Source organism: Chiloscyllium plagiosum, chromosome 37 (genome assembly GCF_004010195.1).
Source record: "Chiloscyllium plagiosum isolate BGI_BamShark_2017 chromosome 37, ASM401019v2, whole genome shotgun sequence".
In the NCBI taxonomy this organism is placed as follows: domain Eukaryota; kingdom Metazoa; phylum Chordata; class Chondrichthyes; order Orectolobiformes; family Hemiscylliidae; genus Chiloscyllium; species Chiloscyllium plagiosum.
Genome location: NC_057746.1, coordinates 18,680,178 through 18,697,820, shown reverse-complemented (window position 1 = coordinate 18,697,820; position 17,643 = coordinate 18,680,178). Strand labels below are relative to the sequence as shown.

The 17,643-nt window shown below is 44.5% G+C and overlaps 1 protein-coding gene across 1 annotated transcript in view; it reads right to left on the bottom strand.

Moving 5' to 3' along the window:
• Window positions 1–17,643, bottom strand: part of LOC122541251 (complement C4-B-like) — a 125,212-nt gene that overhangs the window by 64,290 nt on the left and 43,279 nt on the right. Inside the window, exons 16-19 of the mRNA XM_043677868.1 lie at window positions 11,826–12,020; window positions 11,076–11,190; window positions 7,122–7,192; window positions 5,771–5,910 (exon numbers count right to left, since the gene is read on the bottom strand). Of these exons, the coding sequence (XP_043533803.1) occupies window positions 5,771–5,910; window positions 7,122–7,192; window positions 11,076–11,190; window positions 11,826–12,020 (521 nt within the window). The remainder of the gene's footprint in view (window positions 1–5,770; window positions 5,911–7,121; window positions 7,193–11,075; window positions 11,191–11,825; window positions 12,021–17,643) is intronic.

Sequence of the window (17,643 nt, the reverse complement as noted above, 5' to 3'; positions counted from 1 at the left end):
CATGGTTAATTGAGGCTCAGCATACTTCAGGTGAGGGGAGAGAATGGGAAGGAAATTCCTTTGTAGTAACCTCAGCTGCTACAGGAATTGAACACACTCTGTTGGTATCACCCTGCATTAAAAAAAAAACAGCTGGTTAGCCAACTGAGCTAACCAACCAGGCCTCCGCCTGTTCGGTGTCAGCTATTTCAGACTGAGGAATTCTAGATACAGTGCTGCTGTCTCCAGGTTAAAGTCTGTTGAGTCGACATCTCACATGGGTCTTGAAGCTAGTTCAGGTCACCACCATTGAAAAACATGACTTCCATTTCAAACGACTGGTGAAAGCTATGTTCTTAAATTTGTGATTAGTTTTAGAATCCCTACAGTGTGGAAACAGGCCCTTCACCCCAACAAGTCCATACCGACCCCCCAGACCAACTGGGACTGTACGATAAAGTTGTCATGGTCTTACCCAGACCATAGAACTGCTCTTTTGTGAGAAAGAGATGAACTGGGGTCATGGTTAATTGAGGCTCAGCATACTTCAGGTGAGGGGAGAGGATGGGAAGGAAATTCCTTTGTAGTAACCTCAGCTGCTACAGGAATTGACCCCACTCTGTTGGTATCACCCTGCATTAAAAAAAAAACAGCTGGTTAGCCAACTGAGCTAACCAACCAGGCCTCCGCCCATTCGGTGCCATTTGTGATTAGATTTAGAATCTCTACAGTGTGGAAACAGGCCCTTCGCCCCAACAAGTCCATACCGACCCTCCAGAGTGTAACCCACCCATTCCTCTAACCTACATTTACCCCTGAAGCAGGAAAATCGACGTTTCAGGCAAAAGCCCTTCATCAGGAATAGAGCTCTATTCCTGGTGAAGGGCTTTTGCCCAAAACATTGATTTTCCTGCACCTCGGATGCTGCCTGACCTGCTGTGCTTTTCCAGCACCATTCTAATCTAGAATCTGGTTTCCAGCATCTGCAGTCCTTGTTTTTACCTACATTTACCCCTAACCAATGCACCTAATCTGTGCATCCCTGAACACTGTGGACAATTTCCCACAGCCAATTCACCTGATCTGCACATCTTTGGACTGTGGGAGGAAACTGGAGCACCTGAAGTAGACGTGAGGAGAATGTACAAGCTCCACACAGACAGTCACCCGAGGCTGGAATGGAACCCAGGTCCCCGGTGCTGTGAGGCAGCAGCGCTGATCACCGAGCCACCGTGCCGTTCACAATCTATCTCGATCTCTATTGCTGCCTTTCACTTTGTTACACCCTACCTCAGCATTTTGCTGGTACCTTTATGCATCCTTGGGATAATGAGCAGGAGTAGTCCATCTGATCCTTCGAGCCTGCTCTGACACTCAGTAAGACCATGGCCGGTCTTTTTCATGGCCTCAGCTCCACTTACCCGCCCTCTCACTGTAACCCTTAATTCCTTGACTGTTTAAAAAAATTATCTATCCGAGCTTTAAAAACATTTACTGAGGAAACCTCAACTACTTCACTGGGCAGGGAATTCCACAGATTCACAACCCTCTGGCTGAAGAAGTTTCTTCTCAATTCGGTCCCAAATCTGCTTCCCCCTAATTTTACAGCTATGCTCTCTTGTCCTATTTACACCCGCCAGTGGAAACATTCTCGCTACTTCTATCTTATCTATTCCCTTCATAATTTTGTATGTTTCTATAAGATCCGCCCCTCAATCTTCTAAATTCCAATGAATATAATCCCAGACTACACAGTCACTCCTCATAAGCCAACCCCCTCAACTCCAGAATCAACCTGGTGAGCCTCCTCTGCACCCCCTCTAGCGCCAGTACATCCTTTCTCAAGTAAGGAAACCAAAACTGCCCGCAGTACTCCAGGTGTGGCCTCACCAGCACCCTGTACAGCTGCAACATAACCTCCATGCTTTTAAGTTCAATCCCTTTACTAATGAAGGACAAAATTCCATTTGCCTTCCTAATTACCTGTTGCACCTTCTGTGATTCATGCACAAGGACACCCAGGTCCCTCTGCACAGCAGCATGCTGCAGTTTTTTACCACACAAGGAATAGCTCTTTTTACTGTTATTCCAACCAAAGTGGATTACATCACGCTTATTAACATTGTACTCCATCTGCCAGACCTTTGCCCACTCACTTAAACTATCTATGGCCCTTTGCAAAGTCTCACAGTTCTCTGCGCACCTCGCTCTACCACTCACCCTCATGTCATCTGCAAACGTTGACACACTACATGTGGTCCCCAGCTCCAAATCATCTATGTAAATTGTGAATAATTGTGGTCCCAGCACTGTTCCTGAGGCACACCGGTAGTTACTAATTGCCAACCAGAACAGCACTCATTAATCCCTACTCATTGATTCCCAATGGTTAACCAATCTTCTATCCAGGCTAATACATTGCCTATAATGCCTTGCATCTTGATCTAATGCAGCAGCCTTTTGTGTGGCACCTTGTTGAATGCCTTTTGGAAATCCAAATAGACCATATCTACTGGGTCCCTTTTGTCCACCATCCTCATAAATGTCTTCATAGAATTCCAGTAGGTTAGTTAAACATGACCTGCCCCTCATGAACCCATGCTGTGTCTGCCTTGTGGGACAATCTCTATCGAGATGCCTTGTTATTTCTTCCTTGATTATAGACTCAAGCATTTTCCCCACGACAGAGGTTAAGCTAACCGGTCTATAGTTCCCCATCTTTTGTCTACCTCCTTTTTAAAACAGTGGCATCACATTGTCTGTTTTTTCAATCTGCTGGAACTGCCCCAGAGTCCAGTGAATTTCGGAAAATTACCAAATGTTAGTTTGCTATTTCTCCCACCATCTCTTTTAGAACCCTGGGATGCATTCCATCAGGGCCAGGAGACTTGTCTACCCTTAGCTCCATTAGCTTGCCTAACGCTATCTCTTCCGTAATAATGATTATTTCCAGGTCCTCACTTACTTTCATCTCTTTGTCAATCACTGGCATGTTATTAGTGACCTCCACTGTGAAGATGACACAAAATCCCTGTTCAATGCTTCAGCCATTTCCTCATATCCCATTACTATATTCCCCTTCCCATCCTGTAAAGGACTAATGTTTACTTTAGCCACTTTTTCTCATTGTATATATTTATAGAAACGTTTGCTATCAGTCTTTATATTCTGAGCTAGTTTATTCTCATAATCCAACTTACTTTTCTTTATAGCCTTTTGCTGGCTTTCTGTTGACCTTTAAAGCTCCCCCAATCTTCTAGGTTCCTGCTGATCTTGGTCGTGTTGTATGCCTCCTCTTGTCACTTTGATAGCCTCTTTTATTTCCTTAGACACCCATGGTAAATGACCCCTTTTTCCTACAGTCCTTCCTTTTCACTGGTATATCCTTTTGCCAAGCATTTTGAAAAGTTGCTTTGAAAATCCTTCACTGTTGGTCAACTGTTCCACCATAAAGTCTGCTTCCAGTCTACTTTAGCCAACTCCTCCCTCATATTGTTGGAGTCTCCTTTGTTTAAGGACAGAATGCCGGTACTGGATTTTATCTTCACCCTTTCCATCTGTTTTCTGAATTTAACCATACAGTGGATGTCTGAAAGTGTTTCACAGCCAAGAGCAGTCGCTGTTTTAATGTGGGCAACACTGTCGGCAGTTTGATTTTAGACATCTCGAGGCTGACTAGTGAATCTGCTCAGTGAGGTCACCTCTCAAACATGCCAACCTCTGTCACCTTGTAAGGACAAGGGCACCACCAACTGTGAGTTCCCCTCCAAGCCACATGCTATCCGCCATTCCTCGCTGGGTCAAAATCCTGGAATGCCCTTTTCCTGCTCCTCGGATGCTGCCTGACCTGCTGTGCTTTTCCAGCACCACTCTAATGCAGACTCTGTGCCCTTCAATTGTCAATATATCTACATCCCAAGGATTCTAGAGGACGGCTCATCCCTCCTTTCTCCACGGCAACCATGGATTGTCCAAAAAATGCCGGTCTGTCCATATCCCAGAGGTGATCAAAAGAGTGGTTCGGACACTGGAAAGAACACTCGGATCCTTTGGGAAGTGGATCTATCGGACCTTTATGCATTCTATCTGGCTGCCTTTTTAGTGAAATCCTCCCTCATTCAGCCTTCTATATATGTGGGATTATTTAACACTGTAACATTTTTCTGACATCAAGTCTTGTTCAAAGACCTCTGCCGGCCTTGCGAGCCTCCACTGTTTCCCAGCGAGCACAGCCTCAAGTATAAACATTCTTATCTTTGGTTTCCAAATCCCTTCATATCCTGTATCATCCTGGTTATCCCCACACTCTTCCTGCTTAATGTACTCCATCAGTTATGGGGTCTGGAGCAGACTCAGTGTTAACCTCCCCACTATCAGTACCATTAACTGCCTCAGCTCCAAATCTCTCAGCCAGTCTAATTCTCTTAAGGTATTCCTAAAAATCAGCGCGTTTTGACCAGGTTTTCTGTCATCTACCCTAATAGTGCCCTATTTGGTGTCGTGCCAGATCTTACTTTAAGCAAATGTAGCAAGTACAAAATATTTTTAATTAAAGAGCAAAAATCGCTAAGAAACTCAGATTAACAGTCACGGAGTTAATGGGGGGCATGAAGTATCACTGGGCTCAAATGATCAATTCTGCTTTTCTCCCAAAGATGTTGCCAAACCTGATGAGTTTTGAATCAGATTTTCTGCACACACAAATCTCAACCATTTCATTGACTTCTATTCCCAGATTAGCTCTCTCTCTCTCTCTCTCTGTTTTGAAATAATACCAAGATTAGCTACACATTTCCCAGTCAAATATTTGTAGAGGCTCTTACTATCTGTTTTCATATTACTTGCCTGCTTTCTCACTCTGTTTCCTATTCTTTCATGTTATTTTTAGTACTTCTTTGTTGTTTCTTAAAGATAATCCATGTCTCTGACACTAACAGGATTTTAATTTGATTGGTTCTTAAAGAGAATCCACGTCTCTTTCAATTTTGTATTATTCTCAACTTTATTGTTGAGAATGATGCATATTTCTCAAAGAGTGTTTCTCTCTCACAGTGATAAATCCTGCTAAGGGTTATTAACGAACGCTTCAAAGGTCTACCACTGCAGCACCACTGCTCTATCTTTAAGGAGAAAGTGAGCACTGCCAAATCCTAGCCACCAGACACCTGGAGGAAGAATACCTCATCTGCCACCTTGGGAACCTCCAATCACACAAGGTCAATGTGGATTTCACCAGTTTCCTCATTTCCCCTCCCCCCACCTTATCCCAGATCTAACCTTCAGCACTGCCCTCTTGGCCTGTCCTACCTGTCCATCTACCTTCCCATTAATCCACTCCATTTTCCTCTCTGACCTATCCCCATTATCCCCACCTCCGTCTACCTATCACATTCCCAGCTACCTCCCTGCCAGCCCCACCCCACTCCCATTTATGTCTCCACCCCCTCGACTCACAAGCCTGATGAAGGGCTTTTGCCTGAAATATCGATTCTTCTGCTTCTCCGATGCTGCCTGACGTACTATGCTTTTCCAGCACCACACTGCCCTACCTTTTAACTTACCTCCCTCATCATTTTAGCTAGCTCAGCATTGATGTCGACATATAGCTTGTAGTGAGAGTCATGTCTGGGATTTCCAGACATCATTTGCTCACTCTATGAATGGACAGAGATTAGGGGAGGTCTTTTGAGTTTGCCAGTACAACTGAACAGAACTATCTCACATCCGTTACACCTATATTTATGGGACTATCACGTCAATGCTAACGGTTACTTTCTGTTTTCAATCTTACCTCAATATCCTCAGCAAGGTAATTGTACAATATTGCTCTCACTTCCAATTGTTCATTTCTTTTGACCGAATATGGGAGCCTCAAATGTATGAAGAATGGCCGGAAGACTTTCATTTTCTTTGGCTCCGCAACACAAAAACCTGGAAATTAACAAAGACATGTCGAAATGTATGTGCACATATTTGGCGACCATTGTGAATGCCTCTTCTTGTATGCACACACTGCTGGAAGGAAGGTTCTTGCAGCTTGGCTGCTGGTGTTTCAGCATGAGCTGTTTTTCAGTGCTGGCTTACAATACGCCATCCTACATCAGGATCGGAGTAAGGGAGAAGCTCTTTACATTGGTGGAAGTTGCTGTTTTAGAAATAACCTCTTGCTGAAAGTAACTCATACAGCCAAATTGCCTCATCTGACTTCCTGTTGCTGGGCTGCATGCACATTCTGCCAAAAGTCAGATGTTCTCCAAATACTTGTCCCACAAGAAAGCTCCTTCAAAGTCCGTAAGTCTGCACAACTGAGGTTGACCTGTAGTCAAGCTTATGAAAACATCAGTGACAACAAGCTGGCGATCCTTTTTACATTGCCCCAAAATGAATGGAAATAAAATGGGCCAGATTGGACATCGGTGTTGCACATTTGAGCTGAGACTAGAATTGTCAAGATTAGTGTGGTGCTGGAAAAGCTCAGCAGGTCAGGCAGCATCCAAGGAGCAGGAAAAATCGGCATTTTGGACAAAAGTCCTTTTTCCAGCACCACTCTAACCTTGACTCTTATCTCCAGCATCTGCAGTACCCACTTCTGACTAGAATTGTCAGCTATCTCAAACATGCAATGTGTGCCCCGATAAATAGAATCCCAGCCGTGGAAGCAAGCCATTTGGACTGTCGAGTCCAAACTGACCCTCCGTAGAGCATCCCACTAACACCCACCCCTCCCCCAACCTTCTCCCTGTAACCTTACATTTGCCATGGCTAACCCACATAGCCTACACATCCCTGAACACAGTGGGGCGATTTAGCATGGTGAATCCACCTAATCTGCAGGCCTTTGGACTGTAGGAGGAAACTGGTGTACCCACATGAAACCCACGGGGAGAACGTGCAAACTCCACGCAGACAGTCATAAAAAGTCATAGAGATGTATAGCACAGACACAGACCCTTCGGTCCAACTCGTCCATGCTGATCAGTCACCTGAGGGTAGAATTGAACCTGGGTCCCTGGTGGTGTGGGGCCAGAACTTAAAATCTCACTGTAGACCACACTGCAGAGCTCAACATTGAAGGAGTGAGTACATTAATTCAACACTAACACCGTTTCACAAACTTATGTCAGAGTAGCCATACACTTTACCTTTGTTCCTAAACATGCCAACCGCCTGAATTTCCCAAGTTGTGATGGAATCCGGAAGGTTGAGGACCAACCTGGAAATACACGAGAATGTACATGAATATCTGAAAGGTTGGATATGGGAGGACAAAAGGTGATGCCCAAGTGTCGATTGTTGGAGGTTAAAACTCTCAGAGTTACTGTGCAGTATTGAACAGAATTTAGTAAGCAATGCTTTTGAATGCTGAGTTGGACCATGGCAGCTTACTGGAGAGCAAGCTGTTCCGTTCAACATTGAATGGGGTCTCGTCTGATCTCGGAAACTAAGCAGACTCAGGCTTGGTTAGTACTTGGATGGGAGAATGCCTGGGAATACCAGGTGCAGTAGGCAGTGGGCAGCACGGTGGCACAGCGCCTAGCACTGCTGCCTCACAGCACCAGAGACCCGGGTTCAATTCCCGGGTTTGCACATTTTCCCCGTGTTTGTGTGGGTTTCCTCCGGGTGCTCCGGTTTCCTCCCACAGTCCAAAGATGTGCAGGTTAGGTGAATTGGCCATGCTAAATTGCCCGTAGTGTTAGGGGAAGGGGTAAATGTAGGGGTATGGGTGGGTTGCGCTTCGGCGGGTCAGTGTGGACTTGTTGGGCCGAAGGGCCTATTTCCATACTGTAAGTAATCTAATTTTCCCTGCATAGCAAGGTGGAAATGAACTGACTTTCAGCATTGCAATTTACAACTGGAGCGGGCATCATAGATATTTTTAAGCAATGACACAGCTCTGCAGCAGTTGGGACTTGATCACACACTGACTGGCCCCGAGGGAAGACACTGCCACTACATCACAATAGCCCTCCCATGGGAACTCATACAATGATAACGATGACACTAAATTAGAATGAAACTGTTGGAATGAACTGCCACAGACAAGTTAATCAATCACGCCTACCCTCCAAATTCTCTGTCAGTAATAATGACTGGGATGACGAGGAGACCAAACACGAAGAGATGATAGCATATTGTAAGTGCCAAATACCATCACTACACATAACATAGACAGGAAGAGACTTTAGCCCTTGTTGGAGGGGTCAGTTACCCAGGGGGACATCGAGTTAAGTTAAAGGGCTGAAGTATTAGAGGAAAAACTGCTTAACTGCCTGTGAGGAGAAACCTTTTCACCCAGAGGGTGGTGGGAAAGTAGACTTTACTGCCTGTGAGGGTAGCAGAAGCAGAAAATCTCAATGTTGAACACGTACTTAGAGATGCACTAATGATGCCAAGGTATTTTAGACAATGAGCCAAATAGGATTAGAACAGTTAGGCGGTTGTTTCTGACTGCTGCAGATGCAATGGGCAGAATAGCATTTTTCTGCAATGTACATCTCTTTGTATCTCTATGGAGGAGGGGCTGCAGGAAAGGCTGGGGAGAAACACTCATGGTCACATGTGGAAGTGAACTGGAATCCAGGAGGCTGTGTCAGATTGAAGGTCTTCGAAGAGGGAAAGTTCATTGGAGACCTGATGCTGGTGCGTTGAGACAGAGGTATCGGGTTTATGTTCCCTCCTCCTCCCGCTAACAGTGGTGATATTAAAAGTTCCAGACCCGTCTATCAGTGATGAGAAATGGGGGGGGCAATAAATGTGACCTACTATTGGGGAAGGTGGAGGGGACATGAATGGTGGCCAACGGTTGAGGTCAGGACAGTGCAAAATAGTTGCTATGGACAAAGTGACCTTGGACAGCATGAATGTGAGTGAATTGAAAAATCCTGTGTATTAATTTATTTTAAATTATGTGTTGGGAATAGCTAACAAAATATTTCACATTGATATACATGTTCAAATGTTGCATTCCATCATTTAAATTGAAATGTGAATGGACATAAGTTATATGATGATGAAACGTTAACTCTTTTGATGATTAGGCTACAATTAAACTGAAGCTTCTCAGCCAAGCACTTTCAGAGCAATGGCACAGAATACAGAAACTGAATTGAACAGAAACTTGCAACAAATCAAATATGCAGGAGATGCGTATTTCCATCGATTTCTACAGATTTACAGAGAATACAAAGTGCGGAAACACATCATGGGTCTGCGCCATTGTGCAAGCTCCGTGGAACCCTCTTCCCAATGTTCTTCAGCTAACTGGGTGATCGCGGCTTTCCATCCCCAAATGTTAACCCACTTCCTGGGTTCTGTGCCCAAAGGCATCTGTGACCCATCATGTCATGATGCCCTCCATGGTCAGGACAAAGAGGTTGTTCCTGAATCTATTCCAACCAGAATGGTGATGGAACTTTCGATTATCTCATCAGTTTATTCCACTGCAACCAATAGACCCTATATTGACTTCCTCCCTGCCACACCCTCCTTTCCCCACAGTCATGTTGGTAATGCACTTATCAATGAATATTATAGTGTCAAACTCTGAATTTCAAATGCAGGTCTAAACAGGAATGTCTCACTTTTCTCAGCTTGAACGTTGAAACTCAATATTCCTACCACATTATGAATGCACATTTCTTGACTACATTGAGACCATCATTATTTGTCCTTTTTTTCTCTTATTCTTGATTTGGAACTGTGAGTTGAAGTTCGGATTTGAACTTTAAACTGCAGCTTGTTTTTTTCTTTAAACAAAGGAGAGAACAAAAGACGGGTGCTTGCTGCTTGGGGATTGGCCTGGAAATATAATGTAGGTTTATTACTGCTCAAAGAACACTGTAGATGAATTGGTACTATGTGGTGATGGTCAGGGAACTCAAGCTGGATGTTGAATTGGCCAATTATGGGAGTTCTGGTGCTGGCTAGCCAATCACAGGGAATGTCATAAAAGAAAGAAAAAAAAAGGCTGAGCTTTATTTGACTGGGCTTTGAACATGATGCTGTGTTGCTTTGTGAGCTGTTGAGCTGCTTCCTTTCCTTTGCACTCTTTAGTTACTGACTTGTTGAAAGTCCTGAGAAAAGAATGTCAGTGCACAAGAAATCAGGAAATGTCTCCAGATGTCTGCGGATTCTGTTTCCAAAGGCCAGTGACTTCAGAATTCAAGCAAGATACAATCCTACAAGCCTGTAGCACAACCCAGCAGATTTCATGAAGGCTTGGTATCCACCATTAAAATGGATATCACCCCAGCAATTTAGGATTCATTTATTTAAAAAATATTATCCCTAATGTCTGTCTGTTGGTGTGAGCATGGGGAGTTATGTTTAAAGAAGATTGGGCTTAGATCATAAATATTAATTTGATTGTCTTGTAGTCCATCTGTTGAAAAGGGAGGTGCTGGAAAAGCACAGCTGGTCAGGCAGCATCTGTGGGCTGGGAGAGTCAACGTTTCGGGCATAAGCCCTTCATTGACTCTCCTGCTCCCTGAATGCTGCCTCACCGGCTGTGTTTTTCCAGCACCACCCTTTTTGACTCTGACTCTCCAGCATCAGCCATCCTCACTTTCTCCTTGTAATCCAACTGTGTTCTGCAGAACTTGCATTCTTAATAATGAACTGTTAATATTTGTTTAAGTTACAAAACGGTTGTCCAACATTTAATATTTAATAAAGGTCTGATGAGGAAAATTGAGCAATTTTGAGGGTTGTTAAATATTTAAATTCCATTGTGTTGCCAATCCAGTGATAGCGAGGCTGATTTGGTGTGGCTTGCTATCCTTGCGAGGTAAAATCTGGATCTGCTATCCCAGAGGCAAGGACCACATGACATCCCACTGAATTCGATATCACCCAATGAACAACGTGCATTTCCAAAGTTTTTCTGGGATGTCCATGACCTTTTGGGATATCTGAGGGCATATTTTAGCCAGGGAAGAGCTTGTTAATGAACAGTCACCATTGTAGTGTTGGGAAAACAGGGAATCATATACAACTGAACTAGCATCATTTATTCTAGATAGTGGCAAGCAGTTAAACTCGCCGCCAGTTGTGCCTCAGAAACCCGCACGTTGAGAAATATTGATTATTAATCTTACTTATTCTCTCCTTTCCTCAAACCGGAATAGGTTCTCCATTGCCAGGTCTGCGGGAAGTTGCTACGAATGCGGACACTGGACTCATCAAAGAAGTCATCTTCATAATCTCCCGCAGCTGAATAACAACAGAAGGTTCTGTGGTGTCATTTCAAATTTTGGAAAATAGCTCGAGCAAGTATATTCCACTGAATCTCAAATGCAATCTGCCCAACTTGCTCAGACAAATAACAGAAATAATTTTTGTGTTTGCAAAGACAGTTCAAGGGGGGAGGTGCCGGGGGAAAGCAGTTGCATGCATTCTGATTGATGTTTATGCAATATTTTAAAACATTGAGTGGACAGCCCCTAATTCATCTCTCGCGATATTAATTCTACTGAATTCTCCGGCGACATTCCTCACAATAACTCACTCAGTTGTGGGGGAGCAGTGTGAAATGGAAGTGTTCAGGAAATAGGATGGGCCCAGTGATTTACTGTGGTGCTACCTTCTTCCCAAAACCTGACAGAATTCTCATGTTACCACACCCTAATTGTAGCTCTTTCTGTTTTCCCCTCCATAGGCCTGATAAACATTTCCAGCTGTGTCTGTTCTAACAGTGGCACCCAGAGTGATTGGCTATTGCCTAACATATTGCAATTACAACAGATCAGTTTCCTTAGCATTCCTGAATGCCTGTCTTGCCCCTTGCTTACTCTCCAGGCTAAATATGGGTAGCTCCCCATTTATTTGCTTTATTGATGATCACTTACTCCTTCCCACCAGGTCCACCTTCTGTGACTGGTTCTTCCTCAGTTCCACAGCAAAGTCACAGCAGGTGAGAAACGCCTTTCTGCATTCTTCCTCTTCGATGCGTTTTGCTCGTTCTCCGCAGGCAGTCTTCATTGGAATTTCAGTCATCCCATCCGTACAGCACTTCCTTAGGCTGCTGTTGGTATAGTGGCTTACTGTATACGATAAAAAGAGGCAGACAAATGAGATGCTGCAATGAGTATGCATCAGGCTCTGCATTTCAAACCACAGAGAGTGTCGCACTCACTGGAACTCTGCCTGTAGACAAAGGCATTCCCGCGTGTATCAATGTAACATTAAAAGGCGCAATATACACGTATCAACAGACTCAAGATCAGCTTCTTCCCCGCTGTTCTGAATGGCCCTCTCAAATTTTAAATTTAATGTTGATCTGTGCACCTTCTCGCTTATTTAACAGATAATGTCAAATAGAGTCATAGAGTCATAGCACAGAAACAGACCCTTCCGTCCAACTCACCCATGCCAACCAGATATCCTAACCCAATTAGTTCCATTTGCTAGCACTTGGCCCATATCCCTCTAAACCCTTCTTATTCATGTATCCATCGAGATGCCTTTTAAATGCTGTAGTTGTACCAGCCTTCACCACTTCCTTTGGCAGCTCTTTCCACACATGCACCACCCTCTGGGTGGAAATGTTGCCCCTTAGGTCCCTTTTAAATCTTTCTCCTCTCAACCTAAACCTATTTAGTTCTGCAGTCCCCCGCCTCAGGGAAAAGACCTTGTCTGTTTACCCTTTCCACGCCCCTCATGATTTTATAAACCTCTGTAAGGTCGCTCCTCAGCCTCTGACGCTCCAGAGAAAATAGCCCCAGCTTATTCAGCCTGTCCCTATAGCTTAAACCCTCCAACCCTGGCAACATCTTTTCTGAATCTCCACATTGTTAATGCACGATGATCCGAAGCGGTAATTTTAGCTTTGGTAAATTTTAAAAAATGATTAATATCAAATTGATCGGCTGTTATGTACCACATCTGATTTCCCGACTTATAAAAGTAAATTGAAGGCAATATTAGATGCTGTGCTTAATGTTCTTTCAAGTATATACAAATTGTTAACAGGAGGAGGCCCTGCTGCTCCCCAAGCCTTCTGCACCATGCAGTAACAACACAGCTGTTCTGATTGGGTCCTCAGCACCACTCTCCATATCCCAAACCATTCACTTAATCATAAAGCAAATTAATATTGTGTAACTCAGCCTTGAATATATTCATGATTCGGAGATGCCGGTGTTGGACTGGGGTGTACAAAGTTAAAAATCACACAACACCAGGTTATAGTCCAACAGGTTTAATTGGAAGCTAGTGTGCTTCCAATTAAACCTATTGGACTATAACCTGGTGTTGTGTGATTTTTAACTTTGAATATATTCAACCAACTAACCTCAACTGCTCTATGGCAACGAGTCTCTGAGAGAGAAAAAACACACATTTTCTCCCACTTTGGGGCATCATGGTGGCTCAGTGGTTAGCACTGCTGCCTCACAACGCCAGGGACTTGGGTTTGATTCCAGCCTCGGGTGACTGTCTCTGTGGAATTTGCACATTCTCCCCGGGTCTGCGCGGTTCTGCTCCACGTGCTCCGGTTTCCTCCCACAGTCCAAAGCTGCGTAGGTTAGTGAATTGGCCATGCTAAATTACCTGCAGCGTTCAGGGATGTGTTCGTGAGGGGTAAAATGTACAGTGATTGGATAGGGGATTGGGTTTGGGTGGGATACTCTTCGGAGGGTCGGTGTGGACTTGTTGGGCCGATGGGCCTGTTTCCACACTGTAGGGGTTCTTTCTATGATTCTCTCTCTTAAATGGTAGGCCTCAATTTTCCAAATTGTCATCTGCTGATTTTACAGCCTCTCTCTCATTTTTCTAAAGTCCGATAGGCATCAGAACAGCTCTCTTAATGTTTCCTCATAAGACTGCAATTTAATCACTGGGATCAATCAATTGAACTCTCTATGAACAGCTTTTAATGTGATTCCACCTTTTCTTCAGTGTGAAGACCTAAACATTACTCTCAATACATTCAAACTAAAATCCCATACAACTGGAAAACTGCAAGAGAAAAATAAAAATTTCCCTGCTTTTGTTCTCGATACACCTCAAACTAAACACTGACATTCTACTAACCGCCTGAATCACGTGCTGCAGCTGCATTCCAAGTCCCTTGCTCATACTATAGGAGATAATGTATTGATGTGGATGGAGAACTGGTTTGCAGACAGGAGGCAGAGAGTTGGAATAACAGGCAGACGGTGATCAGTGGGGTCCCACAGGGTTCAGTGCTGGGACCTCAGCTGCTCACAATATACATTAACAATTTGGACGAAGGAATTGAAAGCAATGTCTCCAAATTTGCAGACAGCACTGAGCTGGGTGGCAGTGTGTGCTGTGAGGAGGATGCTAAGAGGCTGCAGGGTGACTTGGACAGGCTGTATAAGTGGACAAATACTTGGCAAATACAAAATAAAATGGATAAATGTGAGGTTATCCACTTTGGTCACAAAAACATCAAGGCAGGTTATTATCTGAGTGGTTTAGGAATAGGTGAGGTGCAACAAGACCTGGGCATCATGGTGGGGCAGTCATTGAAGGTTGGCGTGAAGGTGCAGCAGGCAGCGAGGAAAGCTCATGGCATGCTGACCTTCATAGCGAGAGGATTTGGAATTAGGGATGTCTTGCTGCAGTTAGACAGGGCCTTGGTGAGGCCACACCTTGAGTATTGTGGGCAGATTTGGTCTCCTAATCTAAGGAAGAACATTCTTCCTATTGAGGAGTTCCAGCGAAGTTTCACCAGCCTGATTCCCGGGATGGCAGGACTGACGTATGAGGAAAGACTGGATCAACTGGGCTTGTATTCAGTGGAATGTAGAACAATGAGGGGGAATCTCATGGAAACATACAAAATCCTGATGGGACTGGACAGGCTGGAGGCGGGAAGTATGTTCCCGATGTTGGGCAAGTCCAGAACTAGGGGTCACAGTCTAAGAATAAGTGGTAGGACATTCAGGGCTGAGATGAGGAAGAATTTCTTCACTCAGACAGTTGGGAACTTGTGGAACTCTCTCCCACAGGAAGCTGTTGGGGCCAGTTTATTAGATATATTCAAGAGGGATCTGGATGTGGACCTTGCAGCAAAAGGGATCCAGGGACATGGAATGAAAGCAGGAGTGGGATACTGAGATTACACGATCAGCCATGATCGTACTGAATGGTAGTGCAGGCTCGGAGGGCCGAATAGCCTACTCCTGCACCTACTTTCTATGTTTCTATGTTTCTACTGATTCATCTACCAGGCCACCCAGAACACGCTGTATCACGAAGTGTTGCTGTCTCCCTGTATTCTATTGGTATGCTACTTTCCTGTTCCTCATCAAAAAGGGACAAGTTCATCTTTTGCCCACACTGTCATCTGCCTCCCAAGTGTGTTGCCACTCATCAAAGATATCAAAATCCCTTTGCAAACTCCTCAAATCCTCTTCACAATTTAGTTTCCTACTTACATTTATGTCATCAGTAGAATTCTGAAACTGACATTCTCTTCCTTCATCCATGTCATTGGCGTAGTTCGTAAATAGCTGTGGCCCTGACCTTGATCCCTGTGCCACTAGCAAAAGCTTGCCAGTCTGTAAGTGAGCCATTTATCTGTGCTCTCAACTTCCTATTAGAAAACCCATTCTTTTCCATGCTGACATGTTAGCCCTACATCATAAGCTCTTTATTGTGTTTAATAATATTTAACGTCACACTTTTTGAATGTCATTCAGAAATACAAGTTCACTTTTTCCCCTTTATCCACCTTGCTTCTATTAAATTAATCAAACATAGAACATAGAAATAGAATAATACAGCGCAGAACAGACCCTTCGGCCCTCGATGTTGCGCTGACCTGTGAACTATTCTTAGCTCGTCCCCCTACGCTCTCCCATCATCATCCACATGCTTATCCAAGGATTGTTTAAATCTCCCTAATGTGGCTGAATTAACTACATTGGCAGGCAGGGCATTACTCGCCCTTACCACTCTCTGAGTAAATAACCTGCCTCTGACATCTGTCTTAAATCTATCACCCCACAATTTGTAGCTATGCCCCCTCGTTCAAGCTGATGATTTCACTATTGTCAGATGAGGATGACTCTACCTGATGATATTATGATACCTACAAGTCCCACCATTACGTCTTTAACAAGAAATTCTCACAGTGTTCTTTGGAGCTAAGTTGCATTAACTTGCCTATTGTTCCAAAGTTATTGTTCCTGCCTTGAATAAAGGTGTAACATTAACCATTTTCGAATCTGCCGTGACTTTTCCATAATGTGAGGAATTTTTGAAGATCACAGCTAATGGATCTCCTATCCATTGTCTTTTACCACTCAATGATCAAAACTATGGGAGTTGTGAACCTTTAGTTCTAGTAGTTTTCCCAGATCCTTTCCCCTGTGATAATAACTGTTTTAATTTCCTTCTGATATTGAGGTTGTACAGGACATTGGTGAGGCCTCTTCTGGAATACTGTTTCCAGTTCTGGTCACCCAGTTATAGGAACAATATTATGAAGCGTGAGAGAGGTCAGGATGTTACCAGATATTGAAAGTTTAACTTATAGAGAAAGGCTGAGACTACTTTCACTGGACCACGAAAGGTGACCTTACAGAAGTTCACAAAATGGAGGGGATCCAAGATGGCGGAGTCCTGGTAGGATCGCGTCTGCTGGGTTCCGCGTTGCAACACCGACCTGAGAGAGCCAGAACCCATCCAAAGCACTTTACTGTGCATAAAAATACAGTACAGGAGCTGGAAACCTGAAAAATCTTACTTACCTTTGTCCTTGCAGCTGGAAGAATGACAAAGAAAGGAGGGAGTTCACCTGGGACCGGGGCCATGGCCCAGCCCTCTGAAGCAGAGGGCTTGCTTGCTCACCACACCCTGATTGAGGAGCTGGCCAAATCTCGCGAGATCCTGGGGAAGCAGATCCAGGGAAAAAAAAATCAAAGAGAAGCTGGCTCCTATATCTGCTACGCTGCAAGACCTGGGTAAAAGGGCTGATGAGCTCAAGCACCAGGCTGCAGGGGTAGAGGCAGAGACTGACTCCTCCCAGAGCCGGATTGAAGCCCAGGTCCGGGGTCTGTTGGATCTGGTAGACGATCTCAAAAACAGGAGCAGAAGAAAGAACCTGCGCGGTGTTGGCATACCAGATGGGGCGGAAGGTGAGCGGCCGGTGGAGTTCTTTGAGAAGTGGTTCCCAGAGTTCCTTGGTTTGGAAGCTCAGCAGGGAAGGATAACAATTGAAAGATTCAAAGTTTGGGAGAAGATTGGTAGCTCGGGTGCTCGTTGTTGTGGTTCTGTTCGCCGAGCTGGGAATTTGTGTTGCAGACGTTTCGTCCCCTGTCTAGGTGACATCCTCAGTGCTTGGGAGCCTCCTGTGAAGCGCTTCTGTGATGTTTCCTCCAGCATTTATAGTGATTTGTACCTGCCGCTCCCGGTTGTCAGTTCCAGCTGTCCGTTGCAGTGCCTGGTATATTGGGTCCAGGTCGATGTGCTTATTAATTGAATCTGTGGATGAGTGCCATGCCTCGAGGAATTCCCTGGCTGTTCTCTGTTACTACTATGATAGGACAAGCCAAAACAGAGAACAGCCAGGGAATTCCTAAAGGCATGGCACTCATCCACAGATTCAAATCAATAAGCACATCGACCTGGACCCAATATACCGACAACTGCAGCGGACAGCTGGAACTGACAACCGGAAGCGGCAGATACAAA